This window comes from Larus michahellis, chromosome 1 (assembly GCF_964199755.1).
Source record: "Larus michahellis chromosome 1, bLarMic1.1, whole genome shotgun sequence".
Taxonomy (NCBI): domain Eukaryota; kingdom Metazoa; phylum Chordata; class Aves; order Charadriiformes; family Laridae; genus Larus; species Larus michahellis.
Genome location: NC_133896.1, coordinates 121,816,245 through 121,840,351, shown reverse-complemented (window position 1 = coordinate 121,840,351; position 24,107 = coordinate 121,816,245). Strand labels below are relative to the sequence as shown.

General features: G+C 37.9%; 1 protein-coding gene across 2 annotated transcripts in view; it reads left to right on the top strand.

Moving 5' to 3' along the window:
* RCAN1 (regulator of calcineurin 1) overlaps positions 1-20,592 on the top strand; it is a 42,450-nt gene extending 21,858 nt beyond the window's left edge. Inside the window, exons 1-4 of one of the 2 annotated variants that reach the window (XM_074601643.1) lie at positions 10,958-11,263; positions 13,423-13,596; positions 14,600-14,759; positions 17,816-20,592. In XM_074601643.1, coding sequence (XP_074457744.1) covers positions 11,177-11,263; positions 13,423-13,596; positions 14,600-14,759; positions 17,816-17,979 — 585 coding nt within the window. In that variant the 5' untranslated portion in view covers positions 10,958-11,176 and the 3' untranslated portion in view covers positions 17,980-20,592. Of the gene's footprint in view, positions 1-10,957; positions 11,264-13,422; positions 13,597-14,599; positions 14,760-17,815 lie in introns of those variants that run through there. The other variant, XM_074601635.1, reaches the window with a different exon arrangement.
* Positions 20,593-24,107: the final 3,515 nt, after the last annotated feature.

Sequence of the window (24,107 nt, the reverse complement as noted above, 5' to 3'; positions counted from 1 at the left end):
TTTGTAAGTCCACTATTCTACTTTGCACTGTAATTTTGCAGACTTTTGGATGCTAGTTTTTAGCACTTAGAAGTCATTTTTCCAGGTGGAATGGTGTTTTTAAATGAATAGAAAAATAGTTGCTTGTAAATATACTGTATGAAAATGTTTATTTCATTCCAGAGTACTTTAATGTAGGCAAAACTGTAGCGCATTGACTATGGATCATTTGAGTAAATTCCTTGCAGGAATGGAAATATGTTGAAAAAAGACTTTTAAATTTTGGAATATATTTGCCATATTAAAAAGTTTTCTAAATGAGTCTAGTTGGTTACTCAAATATTCTGTAGTGGAATTTCCAAATTACCACTTTTATGTTGCCAGTCAGTGAACAGGAATTCGGTGTTTAATGCTTGGAAATGTAAGTGTAAGTCATGGATTTTTCCAAGGAAGGAATAAGCACACTGTAGGTATTTATTTTTCAGATGGTTGGCTGGAAAACTGTCACACATCGAATCTGTAAATAGCCTTTCTGTGATAGAGCACAGCTCTTTATATTCTGTTTGAACATATGTAGGCTACATAATGCAAGCATGACAACAGTTCATGTATTTTAAGCTCCGATTAAAAACATAATCTTGTAAGAGTCTATTCAGTAAAAACAGCTACTTTCCTTCTTGGCAGTGCATTTGGAATCTGTGTTTAAAAAAAATCGTCAGTGGGTTATTTGAATCTTTTTTTAATCCCTCAGTGGAGTAATTGTGGAGTGGATAGCTTCTATGTGCAGAGAAATGGCTGAATTCAGCACTTGGCTTCATAGAAGCCTTGCTGACGTCCATAGGTGTTGCACACTTCTGTGGTCAAAACTCTGGATCCCTTGGCATTATGGCTTTCTGCTGAAAGGAGATACAGCTTCAGGGTACACTCTGTAGTTTCAGACTTCAAATAAATGTTTGTAATTGCATTAAGAACTAATTTGAGTAGGATTTCTTCTTTATTCTCCTTTTGAAATAATAGCAATAGGTGCAGATAACCTTCTGGAAGCTTGTTTTTTTTCCTTCTGTCATGTGAAAAGCTGTTGAATTAAGATCAAGAAAATTAGGAAGTTAACTGGCATTCATTGGAGCAAGCCTAGGCTGCAATTCACACGTCTCTTATAGGTGAAACTTTAATTGAAGGGAGAAGAAATAAGGTTGGAACTCTCAAGAATTATTAAATGGTAAATAAAATTGTCTCACAAGTTTTGGAGATCCCCTGAGGAAAAACTGATTGACTGTTCCAAACCATTCTCCGTGATATTTTATTCAAATGAAAGCACTCCAAAGTTGCTGTAAAGTAATTGGACTGTAGGCAAGCCAGTATGCTGCTTCAGCAAATGTCATCAAAGAATAATAATAGCTCGTGAAGATTTTGAATCAGCTGTAGTCCATCTGTGAGGGGGAGTAGTCCATAGAATGACACCTGTGTATTATCTTGGAGTGTAAGACTATACCCAAATTCTCAAAAGTCTACCAGAGTAATGTTGAGAAACAGCTTCTCGGGGGGGGGGGACCACCAAGACCACTGGTTTGAGTAAAGGTAGCACCTTGGGGGAAGTAAATAGAATGCTTATTGCAGTGATGGCCCAAGCTGCCTCTTTTTCTACTTTCATTAGCCTTGAGGAGTGTCCATCTGTTTTGGACAAACTCCAGATTGCAAAATTTCAAGACCTTCTGATGAGAAAATACAGGTGCAAGTGAGGAGTGAATATTGTTTTATCCTTCCCTATTTACTACTGTTTTGTTTAACTAGCCATGGTGAACTGATTTAATTTCCCCAGTGTCATCATGGAAGATTCATTGCAACTCAGAATTATAGTCTGGTTTGAGTAAAATCAGATAAGAATGACTGGGTTTTGATTTCTACCATCAGATGTCACGTTTTGAAATTTTCACTTAACACGTTATAGACATGTCATATTGCAATAGACTTTATGGACTTGAGGAGTAGAGGCAATGGTGCAAGTCATACCAAAACACAGGTTGGTGACATGCTCCTAGCAGCTTCCAAAATCATCAGTAGAAACGTCAGCTGGTTTCAGAGTTTTCTTGCATTAGAGAACTTTGAAACTCTCTGTCTAACCAGTTGATCCAAAATACCTACCAGAGATCCTTGGTCATAGGTCTGGAAACCACTAAAACACTGTCTGATTGTTTCAGAAAATATTTGAAAACAAGACCTTGGTTGCTCAAAGAAAAAGTACTTAGGCTTCTTAAATTGGTTTATCTGAAGCTTTAATATGCAATGATTCATGCTTTATAATGGTAACTCTCGATTTAGATGTTGAGTAGGGGAATAAAGATTAGCTGACACAGATTCATTCCTTCTGCTTTTTCTACTCAGTACTGACCTTTTTATCATTATCTCCTTCATTATATAGAATGTACAAAGTGAGATAAAAATATCTTGACGTTTTTTTGGTCTTCAGAAAAGTTTCAATGGATATGAAAGAATATTGAACAAAAATGCTACCTGCCTTTTAATCCTGCAGTGATTGGTGTGTGTTTTGTAAAGCCAGAGAGCTGGACAAATATATGTGTGGTTTTTTTTTTTTCTCTAGCAACATTTGAAAGGCTAGGATGTTGACATCAAGCTTTTATTCTAACTTATTTTTTACATATATATATTTAAAAGACACGGTCTTTCATATTTCAATCTGGATCATAACCCTGCTCAATCATCTCAAAATTTAGTTTTTAAAAACTCCTGTTTTGTAAAATATAGCATGTCTTCATCAATGTACTTAAGTATCTATCAAAATGGTTCCCAACTTATTTGAATGGATTTTTAAAATCATAACTCAAACTTAGTTTCAGTGTTCTGTTCGCATTTTTCATTCATGTTGTGGATGCTGCTTCTAGCTCCAGGGTGGAAGGCAGCAATTCTAAGGCGTCCACTTGCTATTGGAATGCCTGAATATTGGGGAGCTTTGACCACGCTGGCATCCATTTGATAGGGTTTGAATAAATTACTCTCAGTTGTGGAACTGGATTGTAATACGGTACCGGATCCCTTACTGGTGTCTTTTTTCCTCTTGCCCCAAGAGATATTTGGGGAACTTGGTTCCTGTGTCTTTCTCTGTCTACATCCTTCCTTGTAAGCTGTTACAACGTGACTGCAAGAACTTCCATTCCTCGTCACTTCTTGTTTCAACTGCTGAAGATAGTTCTACTTACACCCCGTCTAAATTTAAATATATCTAGATTAACACTAAAGACCCATTTCTTTTAAACTTGGTTCCTGTTCAGTCTTCAAACATGGTATCTTTTAGATACCGGTGTTCAAGCCCAGCACCAGCATTTCCTCAGTGCCCCTTAGCTCACCCTAATGCACGGACGACGTGCAGAGGCAGCACCAGAGCGCAGCACTCCAGCTGTGGTAAGTGTCAGAATATGTATGACGTGCTTAAAGAATGCATGAATCCCACTCTAAGCATGTGCCCTATCCCCTAGACCTCTCCCTCTGCTGAATCTAACTTATAAATAACTTTACAGCTGTTGTCTCTTTACAAAACAAAGTGCTCTTCATCTTCAGAAGGTGCCCCCTCACTCAAGAAATAATTATCTGAAGGGCCATTTTTATTTTATTAGCTGATGTGTATAGCATGTCCCATTCTTTCTTAAATTGTTTCATCTTCCAAATCCACCTATCTGTTAATTATTGTCTAGATTTTTTTCCCACACTAGTATTCAAATAAATAACCTTGAAAAGGTCAGACTGCTGGTGATTTTTCCTAGCTATAGTGATAGGAAGAATACCTCATGCTTCCTTTACTTCATAGTTATACAGTGCTTATGAGATATTACTTTATATCTTGGGGGGTGTGGGAACATTTTTTTAACAAATAACTTCGTTCAATTCTGCTGTAAATAGTTTACAAGTGCTTTTTCTATAGTATGCAAAAATGGCCTATTAACACAGTTTAAAAGCCCTTGTTCTTTTTTAGTTCATAATAAATATAGATGATCTTTAGAGAATTTTACTCTTTCCCCTTTTTAAATCTTCACTCTGAGGAAAGGATTTATATAGATATCTACATTTATAGAAGCCTTCAACAGGTTTAAGTTAGAAGGGAAGAGTTGTTTAAGGATTTCCTGCCCTTCCCTTTCCATAGTTAGCCTTTTCTAGTGTGGCATGTGGACCGCTTCCATGATGAGTTATAGACTGTACTATTGTCCCCGTCACCTTTTCTTTCCTCTCTCTGCCTTAAATAGAAATAAATAATCAACACTGCAACTGCATCCGGCCATGGGAATAATCTTGTTTACATTTGTCTTGGTTAAAGATTATCATCTTGGTCTTTGACTTTTTACTTTGTGGAAATTTTTTTTTTTCTTGCAGCCCTTCCCCCTCCCCTCCCAATATGTAATGGATTGAACTATAATATTGCTGGACAGTCTTTTTTAAGTATTTTCATCCACTTTTAAAAAGCATCTTATTTTCTTGAAGGTTATAGAATCATAGAATTGTTAGGGTTTGTTTTGCTTATTTGAAACCAAGTTCTCTTTCAGTGATGGGGGTGGGGGGAATGTTTATGATTGACCTTGCAAGAACTTTCTCCTTCCTTCTTTCAATCCTCCTACCCAGTTACTGCGAAAAGACTGGGTGTTTCGTATGCTCTTTCTACTGTAAATATACTGTCTGTAGATAATTCTGTAATTAAAGTGAATCAGTTCATGAATTTAAACAAATAAATACAGGAGAAACAGCTAGAGATTTTTTTTTTAAACTTGTTTTGATTGGTATTTATCCTTCTATAATTTTAGGCATATAAAGGTGTTTGAGTCTTGCGTCTTAAGCGTGTGTGCCGTCTTAGTACAGGTGCAGAATCTTAGAGCTTTTCTGCTTGCTTTCACATGTTTTGCCTAACATCTTGGAAAATGGTCACTCATTCCTCTGCTCTGTTTCCTCTTTGGAAGCTCTTCCTCTGGAAGAGCTAGGAATCTAAAACAGAGGTGGCACCGCATACCAGATGCCTGGCCTTTAATTTTTGTCAGCTGAGTCTAGTCATTGCAGTCTATCTGCAATAAGTATCTCTGCTAACATACAAAGTATGCCAGTGATAATTGTGCTGAACTAGTGCTCTGATGAATATTGCTGTCAAGTATTGAAGCTTTATTTCTGAAAAGTTGCTTTTTAGATATGAAAATATTGTCCAATAGTTCAGAGTTTTAGAGCCATTGAATACTCTTTTCAAATGGCACTCCTATATAGTACTTGACATAACTTGATGTAATACAGGGAGATAGGCTTTCCTTTTGTGTACCATATTATATGGAAACAGATGCTTAAATTTTCTTAAAACTGCACAAATTTTTGTCTCTATTTTTATGACTGGAAATTCTGGTGACTAAAATACTTGTAAGCATATGAAATAGTCAATGGTCATGTGTTTGCCGTTCCACATTATAAACAAAGTTAATGAGAGGAGCTGATGATGACAGTCTTAACTCTGTGCTTCATGCCCCTTTTTCCATTTTGTCATTGTGTGGGTGTTACCTTGACTTAGTACACTGCACATTGCTCTGTGTAATTTGGAAAACCAGTTTGTGTACTTGCATTGCTGTGCTCTGTGTGATTTCTTTACTGTAACTAAATTTGCAAATGTTATTTGTGCAGTTTATTCTGTAATACTAAAGCCTTTTTCTTTGCTTGTTAAGAAGGTGTTTTCTTGCAGATTATTTCTGTGCTGATGTACTAATGCAGTGCATATACTTATTTCGCTTGTAATATTTTTCTGATGAATGCATAGAATATAAAATCAATGAGCATACAACTTTGAAAAACTTAAGGTTTTTCATAACCACAAATCAGAAGAAATTGTCCGTTAACATTTTCAATTGTATGATAATTCTGTCTCCCTTCTCCCTGTGTTTGTATAGCCATTCCAGTGTTCTGAATTAGACATCAAAGGTGCCAGTCTCCCAGTGCTCAGGCTGTTGTAAGGATTTTAAGGAGGAAAAGTATACTCAACTATGATTGGTCTGCCAGTTAATTTTACTTCATATCAAATCCTGTCAGACTTGCGAAAAAAAAAAAAAGTCAAGTCCAGGTTTCCTTTCAGTTGTCCTTGTTTTGCGGGGAGGTTTTTGTTTGTGGTTTTTTTTTTTTTTTTTGAGGGTGTAGTGATTAATTTTTGGCTTGTAAAATGAGACTAAGAACTGTGCTGACATTTTAAGGCAAGTGAATTAACTCACTGCCCTCACTCCTGGCTCTTTGGTTGAGCCAGCATTGACTTCTCTTGCGCATCAAGTGGGTTTCAAAAAAAAAAACAAACCTCACAACACAAACCTCTATGTGAAAACAACGCACTTCTTGAATCCCAAGGGAAAACCCAAGGTTTTTCAATGATGGAGAATGTTACTGTTTCCCAATGGCAGTGTTAGTTTGCAGAGCACCCTTAAAGGCAGTAGAGAAAAATACTTCATCAAGGACATGTGCTCTTTAGCCCTTCATATGTTAAACTTCTTTACTTTTTGAGTGGGTCTGAGTTCTGGGGATTTTCTTTTTTTACCTGAATGCGTGCTGAAGCCACGCTCTAGATGAGTGTTAAGTTCTAGACAGGAACGCTTATTAGCTTTTCCCATTCTCTCCTTCAACGTGCCTGTCCTGTGCAGATACATAGCACCCCTGCTCCTGCGCTGATGGAACAGTGCAGATTAGAAGGTCGCCTGAATTCAGGTGCGTGCTAGTGCAGACAGAGCAGAGTTTACTGACCCTGGACGTGCATGGATAGCTCTGGAAGCTGTTTGTACTTTACTGTCTGCCCCTCCCTCTCCTTTCCCAACCACTAGGAAAATGAAACCAGTAAGTATGGTTATTCATTCTAGATAATTTCAAGATGTTTATCCCTGTCGTAAGTAAGGGCTAAGGTAAGATAATTAACATGAAGACAGGAATAGAAACTATATGTTGATAGAAAAACATCAGCAAGTATATATAGTGGGAGTACAGGGATTACATAAAGAGCACCCTCCAAGGGCAATTGTGAAAGTGTGACAGGGATGAGAGAAAAGAATGGACTATATTGTTCTGATTTGTACCTTGTAGGTGATCATTTTATTAGGTTACTGAATTACCACCACATTTATTTTCATGTTAATTTTCTTCCTCATATTGTTAGATTTGCTAATGTAGTTATCAGCAATGAACAGTCACTTTTGTGACTTGCCTTTTTTCTATTTCTGTGGTCTCACTTCCTCCTCTTCTGTGCCTTACCTATTTTACTGCATGAAGAGATTAAATTATGTGACTATTTATGGCATTCAGTCATTTTGTATTCCTACTATTCTGTATGCTCATTTGACTCCTTATTTTTCCTTTCACACCCAAAAGTAATCTAAAAAATGGTTTCTGTTACATTTCTCTGCCTTGGAAGTGCTACTAATGGAAGATCTGTTAGGTGATGTTGATGTTAGGGAGTACTTTAGGTCTTCATTGAGCATCTTGTCTGCAATTTTTAGTTAAAACTTGAGCCTCGGAATCTGTACCTGTCAAGGGAAGGGTGAAACCTGAGAAAGCAGAGCTGACCGTGTTGTCATGTCATACTATTCCTACCCATTTAGTTCCCCCAATTCTTGTTCCCCAAAGTACAGAGCATCCCTTTGTACTGATGAAGTTCTTTAGTATCAGACGTTATTTGGTATCTGGATGACAGCATATATCTTTGAGCAGATCATCTCCTTGCCCTTGTTCTCTTTCTGTAGGTCACTAGGAAGTCTCTAAGAGAAGGCAGAAAGCAGCAAACTCCCTGAGGACAAGGGAGAAGAAAAACTGCTCTCTGATAGTATTAGAACATCAAATCCAGAAGTTCTGATAGTCTTGCCATGTTCTTGTTCCAGACAGTTTGTTAGCATGTGGTTAACAAATGTTACGAGACCTGAACACCACAGAAGAAACATTGCAACACTGTCAGGATTTTGTAATGGTGGTTTTGTAACTTCGACTCTTGGTTTCTACAATAGATTTCAGGGCTCTCAACATAATGATGCTGCCTTAAATAACACTTCAGTAAACGAAGCAGGGGTAGTGAGAATTTTTTTTTCTTTTGAGAAAGTAAGTCTTTCTGTTTGTTTTTTAATAATTCAGCATAGTTTATTTAATCCGCTAATTGAGACATTGTAGACTGCATTTTTGTTCTAATCAAGCATAGCAGTAAGGATATTAGACCACTTCAAAGTGGTTTTTTATTTTTTTTCCCCAGGATACTAGTTATCGGTTTGTTCTGTGTTGTGAATGGAGTGTTAGTGTGCAACCATCTCTTTTTGCCTGAATCATTTCGTTAAGAGTGGTTGGTGACACAACCTTAGCAAAAAAATAATGATGATAATGGTGAAATGGAACAGACTAGGACTGGTTTCTTTTCTTTGTCTTTTTAAATGAGTAAAGTAAAAACCCAGTGTGTATCAGTAGAAGGCTCAATGTTTATTTTAAATCTGGAGAACACAGTGTGAAAATAGTGTTAAATGTTCTCAAAAATGGTTGGTTTGTTTACAGCTAACACAGTAATACAGCAGGCTAAAGTCCTGTTTTAGATGACAACATTATATTTGAAAGATGGCTGAAGTAAGACTTGTAAAGTAATTTTCCTTGGGTCTCAGTAACATGTAGGTGGCCTTGAGGATAGAAATCAGAAGTATTTTTAATGTCTTGCTGTTAGTGGGATCTGTGCATAAACATGTAAGTCTAGACTTACAAAGGCATGCAAGTGTCTAGGATCTACCTGTCCTGCTTTAAGCTGTGAAGTCCAAAATAGGGCTTCTGAAGACTTTTACAATCACTGGCCTGCTAGGAAGTTTTGACATGCTTAGCTATATAAAGGTCTGCAGCTAGGTTGCCAAAGGCTTCATTCTGTTGAGCAGCTCAAACTGCCTCCTGTGTAGGCCCTGTGAGGCTCCACAAAAGAAATATTCTTTCCACCAGCCACCCACAGAGATGCTGCAGTCCCCTCGATAGCCTCAGAGTATGCCAAATGACTCTGACTCAGTAGGAGGTTAAAGGGGGGACCTTCTTTACTTTCTTATCAGTAGCTATAGCATTCACCTAGGATGTGGAAAGCCTGTTTTTCTTTCATGCTCAGGTGATTCATGGCCATATTTTCCAGATGAGCATCCTGACCGCTGGTCTATGGAGTCATGCTTGGTGCTTCTACTTCCGAAGTCTTTAAGACACTTGGCGACCTAATTCCAGGGCAAGGGCAGGATTCAAGACATACTCGGCATGATTTTCTGTGTGAGCTCAGGTGGTTCACTGCTTGGTGTGATGGCTGTTTATGAATCCTTTTCTTAAGTATCTGTGTTTCTGGGTACATGTCATGAGCTTGGGAACTCAGACCTGTTCTCACTGTATGTGTGCCCAGTCCAGATTTTGGAAGTGTGGAGTGTCTGGATAGCCACTGCATCCCATCTTCCTGGGAGCTCAGGGAGGTGAAAGAAGCTGTTGTTTCTTCCTATCTTTCTATCCTTCGGGCACCCAGTATGTTAGGTGCTCCTGGAGCACTGGAGGCTTGTTACCATTACTTTATTTCAGAGTTGAGTTTAATCTCACTGACAGCACCTACACCAGTTGTTGAGTTGTCCTTCAGAGCACCTTCTTTCTTCCTGAGCTGAGCTTATTTTTAAGCAAGGGCTTCTAAGGAAAGGAGCTAGGAAGTTGGTCTGGGTAGTCTTTCACGCTAAGGTAACTTTTTCACTAAGATAACTTGACAATAGTAGAGAGTTTGACTACTAAATGGGGATATTAACCTGTGGCACAATAAGCATCCTTAACTTTACGCAAGTAAGTAGAGCCCGTGGAAATGGAGAAGGCTATTCATGTGAATAGTTATACATGATGAAATATTTATGAAATAAGGTTTTCATCTTATGCCTGTCTACTGTTTCTAAGCATTTCATAAAACGTGATGTTTCTGTCATAGCCCTATGTTATAGTAAAATGAACTAAATGCAGTTACGATTTTAACTTCATTATAAATTTTTGATCTGAAGCTGCATAGGAGAATTCTAAATAGCTTGTAAAAACTTCAGCTTAAACTTAATATATTACTTTAAATGGTAATGACTTTTTAAACGCTTCTTGATTTTAAAAACAAAAAATAAAAAAAAATCAACAAACAAAATCCCAAATAACAACACTGAAAAAACCCGCCTGTGTCCTGTGACACTTCTGGGAACTGTTCTGAAACTGGAATACAAATATCTGTAAACCAGAAAATGTCAGAAATATAGGTTTCATACCTCATCACTGCTGTTAGTAGTTCAGGTTGTCTCTTAAAACCCTACCAGCAGATTTCTGATGAAGGTCCTCTTAAAAAAAACAAAAAACCAAACCCAAAAACAAAACCAAAAAACCAAACAACCAAAAAAAGAAACAAAACCAAAAAAAAAACCACCACCACCCCCCCAAAATACCAACAAAACCCCCTAAAACAAAACTAAAAAAAACCCCAATACTTTGAGGTTCAGACTGAGTTTTTTTAAAAAGTGAAAATGGTAATTAATCCATATAGTTGCTTTGAAGAAAGCTTCAAAATTAATTCTCACTGTAATGGGGGGAAAAAGTATTTTCTCAAATCAGTTCCTCCTAATCTCTAAATTTCAGTCCATGTTTTTTTTTCCACAGAGTTACCAAAAGCTATTGACCTGAGGGATTTGTTTTCCGTTCTGAAGTCTTGAAATTTTCCTCCTGGCTAATTACAGCCTATTACTCTAGACTTTGGTCCTTTAGCAGTAACATTTTCCATCTTAAGATGGGTTGTCCCATTCCAGTGAAGAGCATGTTGTCTGAGCGCTGAATGGAATTACTACCAGTGGAAACTATGCTGCAAGAGGCTCGATAAAGCAGCTGCTGTGCAAACCTCAGCTGTTTTTTCCATCCTCCCGAGCACTGGTAATTAGCATAGGGAAGCTGACTAATGTGCTGACGTCACCTCTTTCCAGTCGCAGCTTACATTTTGTTCCTGACTGCCTCAAAGCATGCAGGACTTTGTTCAGGAATTCGCTGTCACATACAGGATGCTCTGAAACCTTTCCTTTTTTTTTTTTTTTTTTTGGAGGGGCTGGACTTGTTTCCCTTATAAACGCTGCCTGCAGGACCAACGGCTTCCTTAAAAGTCATTGGTTTCTGTGGAACAACAAGTATCGCTTTGGCGAAGCACAGAATGCATTTTAGAAATTTTAACTACAGTTTTAGTTCTCTGATTGCCTGTGTGGCAGATAGTGATGTCTTCAATCAAGCAGAAACAAGGGTATGCTTTATCTGTTGTGTTTTATTGCTGTGTACTACTGGAATACTGAAGTATGTAGATGCTGTTTCAAATAATTTAAAATTCGTGTGCCTTGATAGCTTTTTGACTTGTAAGAAAATGTCAATTTGATGTAAGAGTCTGGGTCTTACCAGTCTGCAACAGTATGCTCTGATATGAATGACTGACTCTGGAAATTATTAGATCTTAAGCTATGTGTTTCTGAAAATGATCAGAAGTTTATCTCTAGACTTACTTGACAGTCTGTATAGTGTATTCTTCACTTGCATATATGTCTTTGGTAAATGTTTAGATTATAATTTTGGTAGTAAGAGTTGCATAATTTATAGTACACTTTACACTTTTGGGGGGATTTTTTGGCTGGCACTGTAGTTAAGAGCATAATGTTAAAACTGTAAGAAGTCCTCTCAGATTTATATTTAACTGATTAGAATTAATATAATGTAAGTAATCCAGTCCTGCTACAGAATCACAGAATCTTCATGGTTGGAAAGGACCCTTAAGATCATAGAGTCCAACCAAAATACAGCGAATTGTTGACTGCTAAGATACCTTAAGGACGAAAATAACATTTTGGTTAGTGCATATTGCTAGCATGACATTTATGACCTCTATAATCGCACACATTTTAAAAAAACCTATATTTTGCACAAGTCTTGCAGATACTCTCAGAGTTTAAATGTTGAATGTGACCTTTGAAATGCAATTTAGCATGGATTTCGCTTACTTTTCATGGTTGCATCCAGCGCTCTCTGGAGTACAGGAGGCTAACAAATACGGGCTTTGTGTCTGCAGGGTCCTGGTCTTGTTTCAGGGCTCACTTTGAAAAAGCTTAAGTGTGGCTCAGCAAGAAGCAGGACAGCTCTGTTCTTTTAAATGTTCTTAAATTACAGTGGTTATATACACAGCTGTAGCAAGTTTGTGAAGAGAGCTTTTCAGGAAGGAAAATGAAATATTGAAGTAATTGCTGCCTTCTTATGTGATCTTAGTTTATTTTTTCTACTAATTCAAAATGTAACAGTAAAAAAAAAAAGAGAGAGAAAATGTGATTTTTACATACTTGTTTGTTTTGGCTCTGTATTGAACTTCAAATAAGCTTTTATGAAGAGAAAATATCTGAAAATATCTGAATGCTTGATCTATTGCCATGACTGAAATAAGGCTTGTGACTGGTAACTGTGTTCTCATTGTGAGCCTGAAACACTTTGTAAGAGCATGGCAGCTTCAGAACCTCCTGCTTCTTTCTTCTCCTTTGATCTGGCATCCTGAAGTAATCAGGTTATCGTATAAATGATAAGAAAAATACCCAAGTTGGGTTTGCATAGGTGCCCTAGGAGCACAACCCGAAATGCAAAATGGAAATAGCCAGGTGTTGGTAAAGGTGCTTCAGTCTTTTCAGGCAGATAGGACAGCAAAGTAACTCAGCTGCAGATGTATGAAGGTATGAGGTTTTGGTCCAGTTCCTACTCTTACCACACAGTCAAAACAGAAAGTGTGTCAAAGGCCCTTCAGGAGCTGTATGGTTAGTACTTTAGATTTTTTTAGGAAAGATTCGGTTCTAGAAATAGAAGAGGCTATTAAACTAGAGTTCAGTAATAATATGTTTATTTTGCTAAACGAAAGTAGCAGCTATTAAAACAGGAGAGATGTTCATGAACTTTATCATGCGTGCTGAGTCACTGAAGAAAATTACATTTAGCTTGCAAATATGCTTTTTACGTTTTTCTGTATTAAAACTGTTGTGTTGGTTTCCTTGAAAACTGTACACTTAGACAAAGGCATGCTTGGCAGACTTTTTTCAAGGCCTTTGGATATTAATTTTATGAGACAAGCATTTCTTTTCAATATCTGACCAGTGCGACTATTTTTATTATGTCACTAAATCAGAGTATCATGTCCAACACTTATTAATGATAATGATAAACTTTCTAATAAGGAAGAAAAAAGCTGCTATAGAGAAGACAAGCGATAGGTTAGGAAAAAAACTCATAAAAAGAGAAGAAGAAAAATAAATCTAAGCTTTTATAAATACATCAATGTTCAAGAGTGGTGGTATGCCTCTGCTTAGTAACTGCAATTTCTTTATTTCTTTGAAGAAAGGTGTTGCATATTCACTTTCTTCTCTGGTACTTTCTTTTCAGGCCAAATTTGAATCGCTGTTTAGAACATACGACAGAGATATCACCTTTCAGTATTTTAAGAGCTTCAAAAGAGTACGAATAAATTTCAGTAACCCTTTATCTGCAGCAGATGCTAGAATCCAGTTGCACAAGACAGAGTTCCTTGGAAAGGAAATAAAACTGTATTTTGCTCAGGTAAGTCTCTTTGTGATTATCCTTACAAGGTACTAAAGCATAACGTACTCGTGATAAGCTTCCACAGCTCTTCAATCCTGCTAACGAACGCTGTTAACTTTTTCATTTTGATTAGAGAATCACATGTTGTTCCAAAGCTACAAGTATTTGGAGGCTGTTGCATATTTTGCATTTGTCTCCCTCTGTCTTGTTTTGATAACCTTGGGGAAAGAGAGTAGATGATAGTAATCAGCACAGTCAAAGATAGAGTTTAACAGGGTGGGGGAAGCCAAGTGTGCTCTGCCAACAGTACACAGGCACGCGCATACATGCTCAAGTAGTATCTGAGGGAATCCAAAGTGCAGAGCTGCACGTTCAGGACTCTACCTGTTGATCTTTCCCTCACTGCTGCAAATTGTTTGTTTAGCACATGTTTGTAGTTGGAGACTGCCATCAGTGCGGCTCTATAGCTGGCTAGCCTCTGCTGCTAAAGATGTGAAACTCTCATGTTCTGATAATCTGGGCGCTTTGCGGTAGTACTGTGTATTTTCCTCCATAAATTTAATGGGAAAAATTAATCTATGTGTGTCTGTTTCAGATGTCCCTAGGGACAGTCCTGAAGGAGCCAGTTTATTTATATACCTTCTAGAATTCTCACCACTCTCACTTGTGGTAATGAGTTTCAACACCATTTGTCATTAGGCCTTAAAGCCCATATCCAGCTTCCTCCTACTTCAGTATTTTAAGGGCAGCTATTTTCTGGTGAAATTTTTGTAAAACTCCATAATGAGAAGATGCAGATATGCATACTTCATTGCATGTTTCATCAGAGTTAATGAATGTGGTGGCTTGTCTGTATTTTGTATACTGGGTCTTTCATATAGCTCTCTTCAGTAATCTAGTTACATGCTGCCACCTTGAGTGCCTGTTACAGCATAACATCTATCCAAACCTTAAAATTCCTCATGAATGATGGATTCGTGGGTAACAGTGAAACAGCTTTGGCATTTATACTTTTTTTCAGACTTTGCACATCGGAAGCTCGCATTTGGCACCGCCAAATCCAGACAAACAGTTTTTGATTTCACCTCCAGCCTCTCCACCTGTTGATTGGAAGCAAGTAGAAGATGCTACTCCAGTCATTAACTATGACCTTTTATATGCTATCTCCAAGTTAGGACCAGGTAAGAAGGAGTAGGAACGCTGGAATTCTCGTTGAGTAAAACACCTTTTAAACTTTCTGAATTTCTACAACTTTTCAAATTAATTACCATCTACCAATTAAATTTGTAATATCAGAAAAAGTATTAATAAATGGTAGTTTCTTACACACATAGTAATTCCACAGGATCACTTGGAGGGCCCAGGCCGCCACAATGTGATCTTTTTTTGTGATTTGTAAAGAGCGTGAATGTTGCTTCAATAATATATTAGCTTGTTCACCAGAATTTTCAAGAAGCAGCTTCCTGAAAATGAAGAGGCAGTCGTGTAGTTACACGCCTCTTGAAGGGACAGGAAAGTCCCGTTTCAGACAATGAACCAGTTGACAGCTGTGTAGCTCTGTGCTAGAATTACCTCTGCATCTGAGTGAGTAGTATGTGTAGGAGGGAAACTGTCAGTATCAACCTAATTTTCTTTTGGAGTTAAGAGGGAGAAGTTTCTGCCACTCCTTGCTCCTTGTAACTTTCGTCTGCTGCAATTTATTCATTAATTGGAAACTTTGAGATAGTTTCACCCTGGAAAGGAAAAAAGTTTGTATCAGGTTCCTCTTTTTTTCCCCACTGTCCAAACTAAAGGAGATATTAAGAACGTACACTTACCCCTTATTTCTAGTGCTTTCCCGTAAGTTGCTTGTCACTTCAGCTAACTGCGCTATGCAGACTGTTTATAGGTTTATTTATTAAAAATAGATAGAACCACAGATAGCATGTAGAACTGTTTCTCCTATTTGTGTTTTAAACCAAATACTACTTTCAGAAATAGATGTAGAGTTCCACTAAACTGAACTCTTATTTCAAACAGGTTCTGTTTTTCAGTGATTAATGATCGCATCCCTTGATGTCCTTTTATACTGCAGTTAAGACAACCTTCTTCATAAGAATTGGTGCAAATTATATTTCACAAAATCTGCAACTCTGATTTAACTTGTTTGCAACTGTACTATTAATTTTAGGGGAGAGAAAAAATGGCCACATTTAGTAGCAGTATCAAAGAGCACAGAAACTGTAGTCTGAATCATTTTACTGTAGTATTTTTATATATTTGTTTACCTACCAGCTTAGGGAACACATCTTATTTTGTCAGTAGTAAGGGGCGGAGAACAGGGTAGGGCAGAACTTCTAGCTCTTCATGCAACAGCCTTCTGTGTAGTAGTGTATGGTTGACTGCATACTGGTGATATCCAAAGATTCTAGCAAAAATAATGTGCTTCTCACAAAACACTAGGGAATTCTTCTTACCTGTGAAAATTCAGCCCTTAGCAGTTTGTGGAGGGACAAAAATTATGCTTATGCTACCATAAAAATTGGGGTAGATTATTGCCAGTTTTTAATAAATACCATGTTTTAAATGGTATGTGAATTCTAATGGCAAGAATAATTTGTGGAAAGGTATTAAAGTTAGAAGTGGAGCTATTAAATGCCACCACAAATCATTTGTTTATCCAGAAATATGCAAGCTAAGCAGATAGAGCCTGCATGTAGGTCTTTAAAACCATCCACCAAGAATACTGCTGACATACTTACTATATGTTTTTATCAAAGATTTTATTTTCCTGAAACCAGTTTTTGAAACAGAAGTCCCATAAGACTGTGCTTGTCAGAATGGAAGTTGGTTTTGATGAAACACGTGGAATGAATGAATAAATAATACTACAGCTTACTGATTTGGTACAGCTTATGAAAGGTCAGACCTTGCTCCATGGTGGCTGCTTACTTTACTACAAGCTTTCCTTTTAAGTTTTAGCAAGACCAAAAAGAAACCTGTAGGCCTTAAGATAAATACTTAAGGGCTTACTAAGCAGTAAAAGTTGGTCTTTTTTCTCTGAAGGTTCTGTTATTGAAGTGCCCTGCAGTAAGCTTACTGGCAGATCTGTGATCCCTTTTCCCATGAGATTTTTCATATATATTGTGAATGTTGAGCCCTATAAAGCTCTGTCTCTTTCTTGACTGGGATGTTAATTGGAACATGGAGTTAATGACTTGGTACCAAGGAGCAGGCAGGGGTTACTCTAGCACAATGGCTTGTGTGTTTCTGAAGAACTGGAGGCAAGAGCCTTTTCCTCCATGGAACCGCTCTTTGTGCCGGTTCCCCTTCCTAAAGTTCTTGGGGAAACAGAGCAGAGACCGCTTCAGAGCCTTAGCACTCTCGTGTGTGCTCCTTGCCACCAGTGTTAGCTCTTTTGAACAGCTAATGGGCAGATCACTGTAGGGATCTTAATGGAGACTGTTCTCTCCACTGAGAGCTAATGAGTATAAGGTAACAAGAAAACAACATTAAGGGGAGCTGATCAGGGAAGCAGTGAAAAGGAAGAGTTTGCTCTTTCCCTGATCTAATGTAAGATTAGAATTATTTAACACCTGGTTAGATTTAAAAGCGACTCTTTATATTATGGAAAAAACAGATTTCAGATCAGTGGCCAATAAAACTTGTATCATAGCACTTCTGCACGCCAGTTATATTATATCTGAGTGTTTCACATTATATATGCATGAAGCTTGCTCTCTAGCTCTGCTGCACCACAGAATGCCAGAATACTGTTAGAGCAAGCACCTCTGTGTGAGGTGGGAAGAACTGCATCCAGCTTTCTTAAGACTGAAAGCTTTTGGGGGGAAGAAAGATCCTGTGGTTTTGCTTTTATTCAGGAAAACAAAGTCTACCTGAATGTGGTACAGTGGATAGATAATCTTGTATGCTTTAAAATGACAAAAATCCACCAACAAGACTTATGACTGCTCATGTAGAATGCTTTCCGGAATGCCTCCGGTAATTTATGTAAACTTGCTTTTAAGAGAGCAGCTGAGCTATGTTGCTTTGAAAACAGAACCTAAGTACTTCTGGATGGTATATGTGACTGTTGGCAGTGCACCTGCCTGCACCATCCAAGGCATTGTGGCATCAGGCTTTTGTCAGCAGTGTATTACTTACACATTTTTATGAATTCCTTTTTAGTAATTTTTGTCATACTTTTTCTACAGAAGGGATCCTTTTTAACCAGTTTTGCTAATATTTTAACTTTCAGGAGAAAAGTATGAGCTACATGCTGCAACCGACACCACTCCTAGTGTTGTCGTCCACGTATGTGAGAGTGACCAGGAAAACGATGTGGAAGAAGAAACAAAGAAACCCAAACCAAAAATTATTCAGACAAGAAGGCCAGATTATACTCCTACCCATTTAAGTTGAATTGCTGTTGTTTTTCCAAGGGTTACAAGTAGGCATATGCAAGGGAAACATTTACTGTGGAAACAGCAGGTCACAGATCTGGTGGAAACAGCAGCAGTTACAGTAGGAGAAATTCCAATATAAGTTTGCTCAGAAAAAAATATAGGAAGTTTCATCCTTATTTTTTGATGCTGCGGGTTGATGGATGTCATGAGTGTATTCCCATGTCACTGGGAACAAAAGATGGGCAGAAGATGACATTTTGAGACCTAACAGGACAAACTAGGTTAATTTTTTGGGGGTACTGTAGGCTGTTCCATTATAAAGCAACTGGGGAAAGCTTTCTTTGTTCTGACTTACATAAATCCTCAAACTACTAGGCTAGTCATTGTGTCAAGTACGTAGCGATAACAGAGCTGGGTTTAAAGATTAAAGTATGGGAATTCTAAACCTTTTTCTTATAATAGATTTTGTGCATGTGTATTCTTGGTCTTCTAAAGTAACTTTGCATTATTTTCTATAGTTTCTCACATGTTTCTGGAAATCTGGGAAATTGTTTAAAGTATTTATTATCTCAGCATCCTGGACTTACTACTAGATGTGTATATACATATATATTTATATTTGTTTTTATTAGCACTCATTTTCCAGCAGGCATACAATTTCTTCAGCACCTTATTTTGGTGCTATGTAACTTGTGCTTTTAAAACTTTAACCTTTTAAATGCCTATATAGGATTTTATCTGATAAAGTAATGGAAAAATGTGCAATAGGAAAGTTGTTTAAACAAGTTGATTTTAAATTATTTAAGTTTTTAAATAATTTATATCTTCAGTAACATTTGTTCGGTAGCTTTTGACTTTCTCATTTGGAAAAAAAAAGTATTCTTAAATGTATAAATAAAGCTAATGTTGCATATTCACAGCAATGTAATTTTTCAGTGAAAAAAAGATGGTAATGGAGAGACACGAACTCCACGCAGTATGTGGATCTGCATTGTTGTGAGCAAAGGTTTAACGGTGACTGAAAAATTGCACACGGTGTGTAGAACAGTGAAGAGAAATGGAGTGCCTTTTCCTCGTTCATTCCTGATACGAACTGTTCTACAAGCTGCACACTTGTATCTTTTTCTACTGGCTTTGTATGTCCATAAATACAAAATTTCTTAGCTTTGCATCCAAAGTAAGCTGGTATTAGAGATGCTTAATGCCAAGTAATGATGCATACTTAAGTAATGGGTATATGTGGGAGAAGCTTTAGGGGTTTTTATATGTTAGTGTTTAAAGGCAGTAGCTCATGACATACAAGTTTAGAGGAAAAAAGATGGCAGAAGTGTATTTTATTACTTGTTTTTTAAAATGGAGATCCTCACTTTGAAATAGGCTTCAGTATTTTTTTTTTTAAGAGATAGTAACTCATATCTGTGGGAAAATATCACAGTTTTAGAAAGGGTATGTTTGAATCTTCTCAACATGTTTTTAGAAATCAAAGCGTGGTTCTCTGTGGGTTTACTTTTGCCACAGTTGGTTTGAGAATAAGTTTTGTAGCTGGAGTTAATACAAAGAAATCCATTTGGTGCCATTTGAAGCAAACATTGACTTAAATACCCAGGCTCACACCTTGTTTTTTAAACAAATAATATATTTTAAAAAGTAAGATGTCTAACGAAGCCATTCCAAGCTGTGGTGCAGTGTAAATGTGGTGTTATTGAAGGCCTGTCATTGTCCTAGGCATAATAGCAATTGATATCCTGTGACTACAGAGAGCGGGAATATATTGAACTTGAGTAATGTTTGCAGTTATGATCTTGTTTCGATTGGTATGCCCTGTAAACTGAAACAAACACTGGTACTTGGTGTCTGTCTTGGACCTAACTCAAGTGGCACTCTCCATGTTAGCAGTGTTAAGAAGAGCTAATGCCATGTATTGCTGGAGCCGTGTTTTATGGACATGGGGGTGCATAAGGTTATTTTGTGTTACTAAGGTATAACAATCAGCTGGATACATGTACTACTTATTAACACGCAAAATAAATAAAATGGAGAGAAACTTTGTAGGTTGGCCACAACTGCCTTTAAGCCTTTCCAAGACTTTTTCCATGTTTCTCAAATTACTGCTGGACTTCACTTCATTCAATTTAAAATTGTTGGAATAATTCCTGTGTTGTCCTTTTTCAATCTTTCCATGATTACCAGTTTAAGCAGCAGCTTTGCATTAGAAGCCCGGGTAGTTGCTGTTGTGTTTCCTAGCAATCCTAAGAAAGCAGCGCTACCTTTCAATTAAAAAGAACAGAATGTTAAATACCAATATGGTTTTTGTCATTTTAGTACACTGACATCTACCTAATAAGGTGGGCACTAGAAACCATGGAAGTCTTGGGATGGTTACAGTGTGTTTTCCCCCTCTGATGGTAATTGTAAACAAAGGTTGTGAGACAGTAACTTGCCTGTCTTCCTGGTTGTATATCCTGGCTTGTGCCACCTTCTGTTATCATCACTACAGTGTGCTGCTTGCTTTTTCTCTTTGTTTTGTTTTGGTTTTTTTAATGTTAAAATGAATGCTTAGTTGGTATTTTATACGGTTGTATAGTATGGGGCATATTTAAATTAAAATATTTTGTTGTCTTCTTGTAAATGTCATGGTATTTATGCACGGAACTAGTTGAAGATTTTGCGCCAAAGTCGGAACTTTAAGATTCCAAGTACTTCTGATTTGAAAAAGGTAAGAATAGTGTCCTAGGTCGGTCACATCCTTACCAAACAAATGAATTTATTCAGAGTAAAGCTTTCCAGCCTCCTGCTCAAGAGACTTGCATGATCTCAGTCGAAGTATGAGAATTTACTAATGAGTAAGATACAGTCCAGAATATTCCAATTAAAAACTGATACTTCTGTGCCTGAAGTTGATGTGCTTTCTAATAAAGGTGTCAACATCTTATTATTCTATAATAATGCCTGTGCATTCATAATATCCTTACCAGTTTTCTTCTACAACATGAATAATTCTATTTTAAAGCCTTTGGAATATGAAAATATATCAGCATATAAATGGCTTTCTCTAGTAACTGTAAGCCTTTGTGTTGCAAAACATGTTAAGCAAAAATGCATTGAAGGCTTCACTCTCGATATAGACAGAAATCCTGTCATGGCAGAAAGCAGTTATTCATATTAATGCTTATCATTCTTCTCTACTTATGACTGGGAAGCATTGATGTTTGTAAGAAAGTGTTCTATACATAGAAATGGTTTGAAGTAGCAAAGAGGTGCTGCATGCAGGCCCATGCAGGGGAATTCCTGCACAGAGTAACAGAAATAGCTTGGTCCTTGACTGATCTAACAAAAGATAGAAGGTGAAATAGCAATTCCAACTGAGCCATCCTGCTTTACGTAGACGACCTCATGTCTTTTTTTTTTTTTTTTTTTTTTTGGAAGTATAGTTCATGTTTTATTGTTTGCCCTCTGCATAAGGGTAGCATGCACAATCTCCATAAATCTGTAAGTAATCACTAGCATTTGTCATTTTGCAAGACTTGTTGCCAGCTTAGAGATACACATTCCCATCACTGGGTTATGCCTTTGTGCATGCATTACTATATTAAGGACTTCACTTGATACCAAGGTGAATTCAGCAACTAAAGTTTGTTTTTAATCAGGGTTTGTTTTTTTTTTTCAGAGCAGCAACAAGTGCAGTAACTTTGGTATTTGAAATACTGGACAAGTGTATTAGTTTTTCTTCTCGCATAGTCCAGACTTGTTAAGGGTGGGGAAGGAATGAACACCAGCAGCTCACTCTCATACCATTTTAACAGTTACAGCACGGATTTTTGCCATAGGCATAGTCACCAGCCTATTCAAGTTTTGCTTTGTCACACTAGAAAGAATGTCTTGGGGAAGACAAGTTCTTTAACTTGAACTTGTTATTTGTATCTATAAAGCTTGCTTGCTTGTTCTGGTGTGTCCAGAATTCTCACCCAGTTCCAAACATAGAAAATGATAGCAAGGGGTAGACCTTTACTCTAGACATAGACTAAGTTCAGAAATTCGCTTACTAGGTCTTGGGTTCAGTTGTTGCACTACCTCTATCGTCTTTGCTTCTATCCTGGCTCGCCCAACACACTTTAGAAACACTTTGCAGAAAATTACACCTGCGTAATGCTTTTAATAATTTGGGCTTGGATGTCTAAAAAGAAGAAAACAAAGCAACCAATAATAACAAAGATAAGACATCCTCCAAGATACTGTACATTACAGTGAATAAAGTGAGACCACAAAGGTGACTTGACTGATGTGTAGATGACAGGATGGATCTGGCAGGACTGGATTTACCTTCTCTGACAAAATTTCCTGTGATAAAGTAGTGACTATCACACTTGAAACTGTTTGTCAGTTACCTGGTCTGTATTTATGTATCTAAAATTACAGAGTCACAGAATGGTAGGGTTGGAAGGGACCTCTGGAGATCATCTAGTCCAACTCCCCTGCCAGAGCAGGGTCGTCTTAGAGCAGGTTGCACAGGAGCGTGTCCAGGCAGGTTTTGAATGTCTGCAGAGACGGAGACTCCACCACCTCCCTGGGCAGCCTGTGCCACTGCTCTGCCACCCTCAAAGTAAAGAAGTTCCTCCTCATGCTTAGGTGGAACTTCCTATGCTCAAGTTTGTGCCCATTGCCTCTTGTCCTGTCCCCGGGCACCACTGAAAAGAGTCTGGCCCCATCCTCCTGGCACCCACCCTTTAAGTATTTGTAAGTGTTGATAAGGTCCCCCCTCAGCCTTTCTTCATAAGAGAGGTGTTCCAGTCCCCTAATTATAGCATCTCTGTCATTCATCTTGCTTGCTTTTTTTCCTTTTTTTTTGAGTAACTGGGAATTGTTTTTTACAGTGGTATATTCCACCTGAGGTATGAAAAGAAAGAAGATGATGGGAGTTTAAGTATGAAAGGTTGACCAGGGGGAGGAAGAGACAGAGGCTCCAAGTGGCACGTTGTCAGTTCTGGCAATCATGTCGCCCATTCTGTTTCGGATTTTCTGCCTCCCAAAGGCAAGGTCAAAAAGCTCCAGTTCTTCCTAATGTTGCTTCCTGCTCCCACTCCTGCCCTTCTTCCACAAAGTATTATTCCATGTTTGCAAAGGATTTGAGAATCTCTGAGGTTTACAAGGATTTCCTAGGTCTTCTTTCTGAAATCACTTTTACCCAAGGATAGGCATAGCTCAGTGCCTGTGGCTTCAGAACTTTGTTACAGGCTTTACAAAGGTTTTGCAAGGGTCTTGTACGCTGGTAGCACAGCATGGGAAATTTTTCAGTAGTCTCCAGTCTGGTGCTGATCTTGCTGCTAGATTTCGAGTCTGTCAATAATTACTTTCATATTTGGAGTGATTATGTATTTATAGCTTGCACTTGTTAGCTCAATCCTTTTTAGAAAGTGTGAATTTGCTGGGGTGGGATTTTGGGGTTTGTGTCTTTGTCCCATCTTCAAATCTTTCTTCCATTTTACCTTTTATTTGGGTCTTTTTTCCTACATATTGGACTTCGTTGTGTACCATGTACCAAGCAGGTCCTTTTAACTCCTCAGCTTTTACTTTTGACTTTGTTTGTGTGGACTTGCCTACGCTTTGGTCGTGTGCATGTTTTCTTGCTGCTGAGGTTGTGCCAGGAACTCATTTCATTTGCAGTTTCATTACTACCGCGTCCTGCCTCAAGGAAGCCTTTAAGTGCAACTAAGAATTTTTCCTACATTCACCTAATGCCCGAGGTGTCATGTCCTTCATTAATCCTAATGAAATGATACCTGATTTTCTGTTTGCTCTGTGTCGCATGTTTCCTACTGTCATACGTACATGCTTATCCTTTATTTTGCTGGTGCAGACAGTTGTACTGTGTTCTGATGCCATGCATTTGTAACTGGCCATGCCATAATTAATTCCCTGTCTCATCGGGTGTGTTGTGATACCTTCAATACCTCTGTAGGTCTGGGAACAAGTCAGACTCACGCGTGGGATGCTGGCAGCCATCTACCACTGTCTAAACCTCTGGATGGTGCCTTGTAAATGGTGCCTGTCCCACTCTTCCTGAGTCCAGTGAGGAGAAGCTCATTCAGGGATAAACAAATGTGCAAAGAGCCCTGGAATACTGATAGGAGTTTGACTCGTGTATCT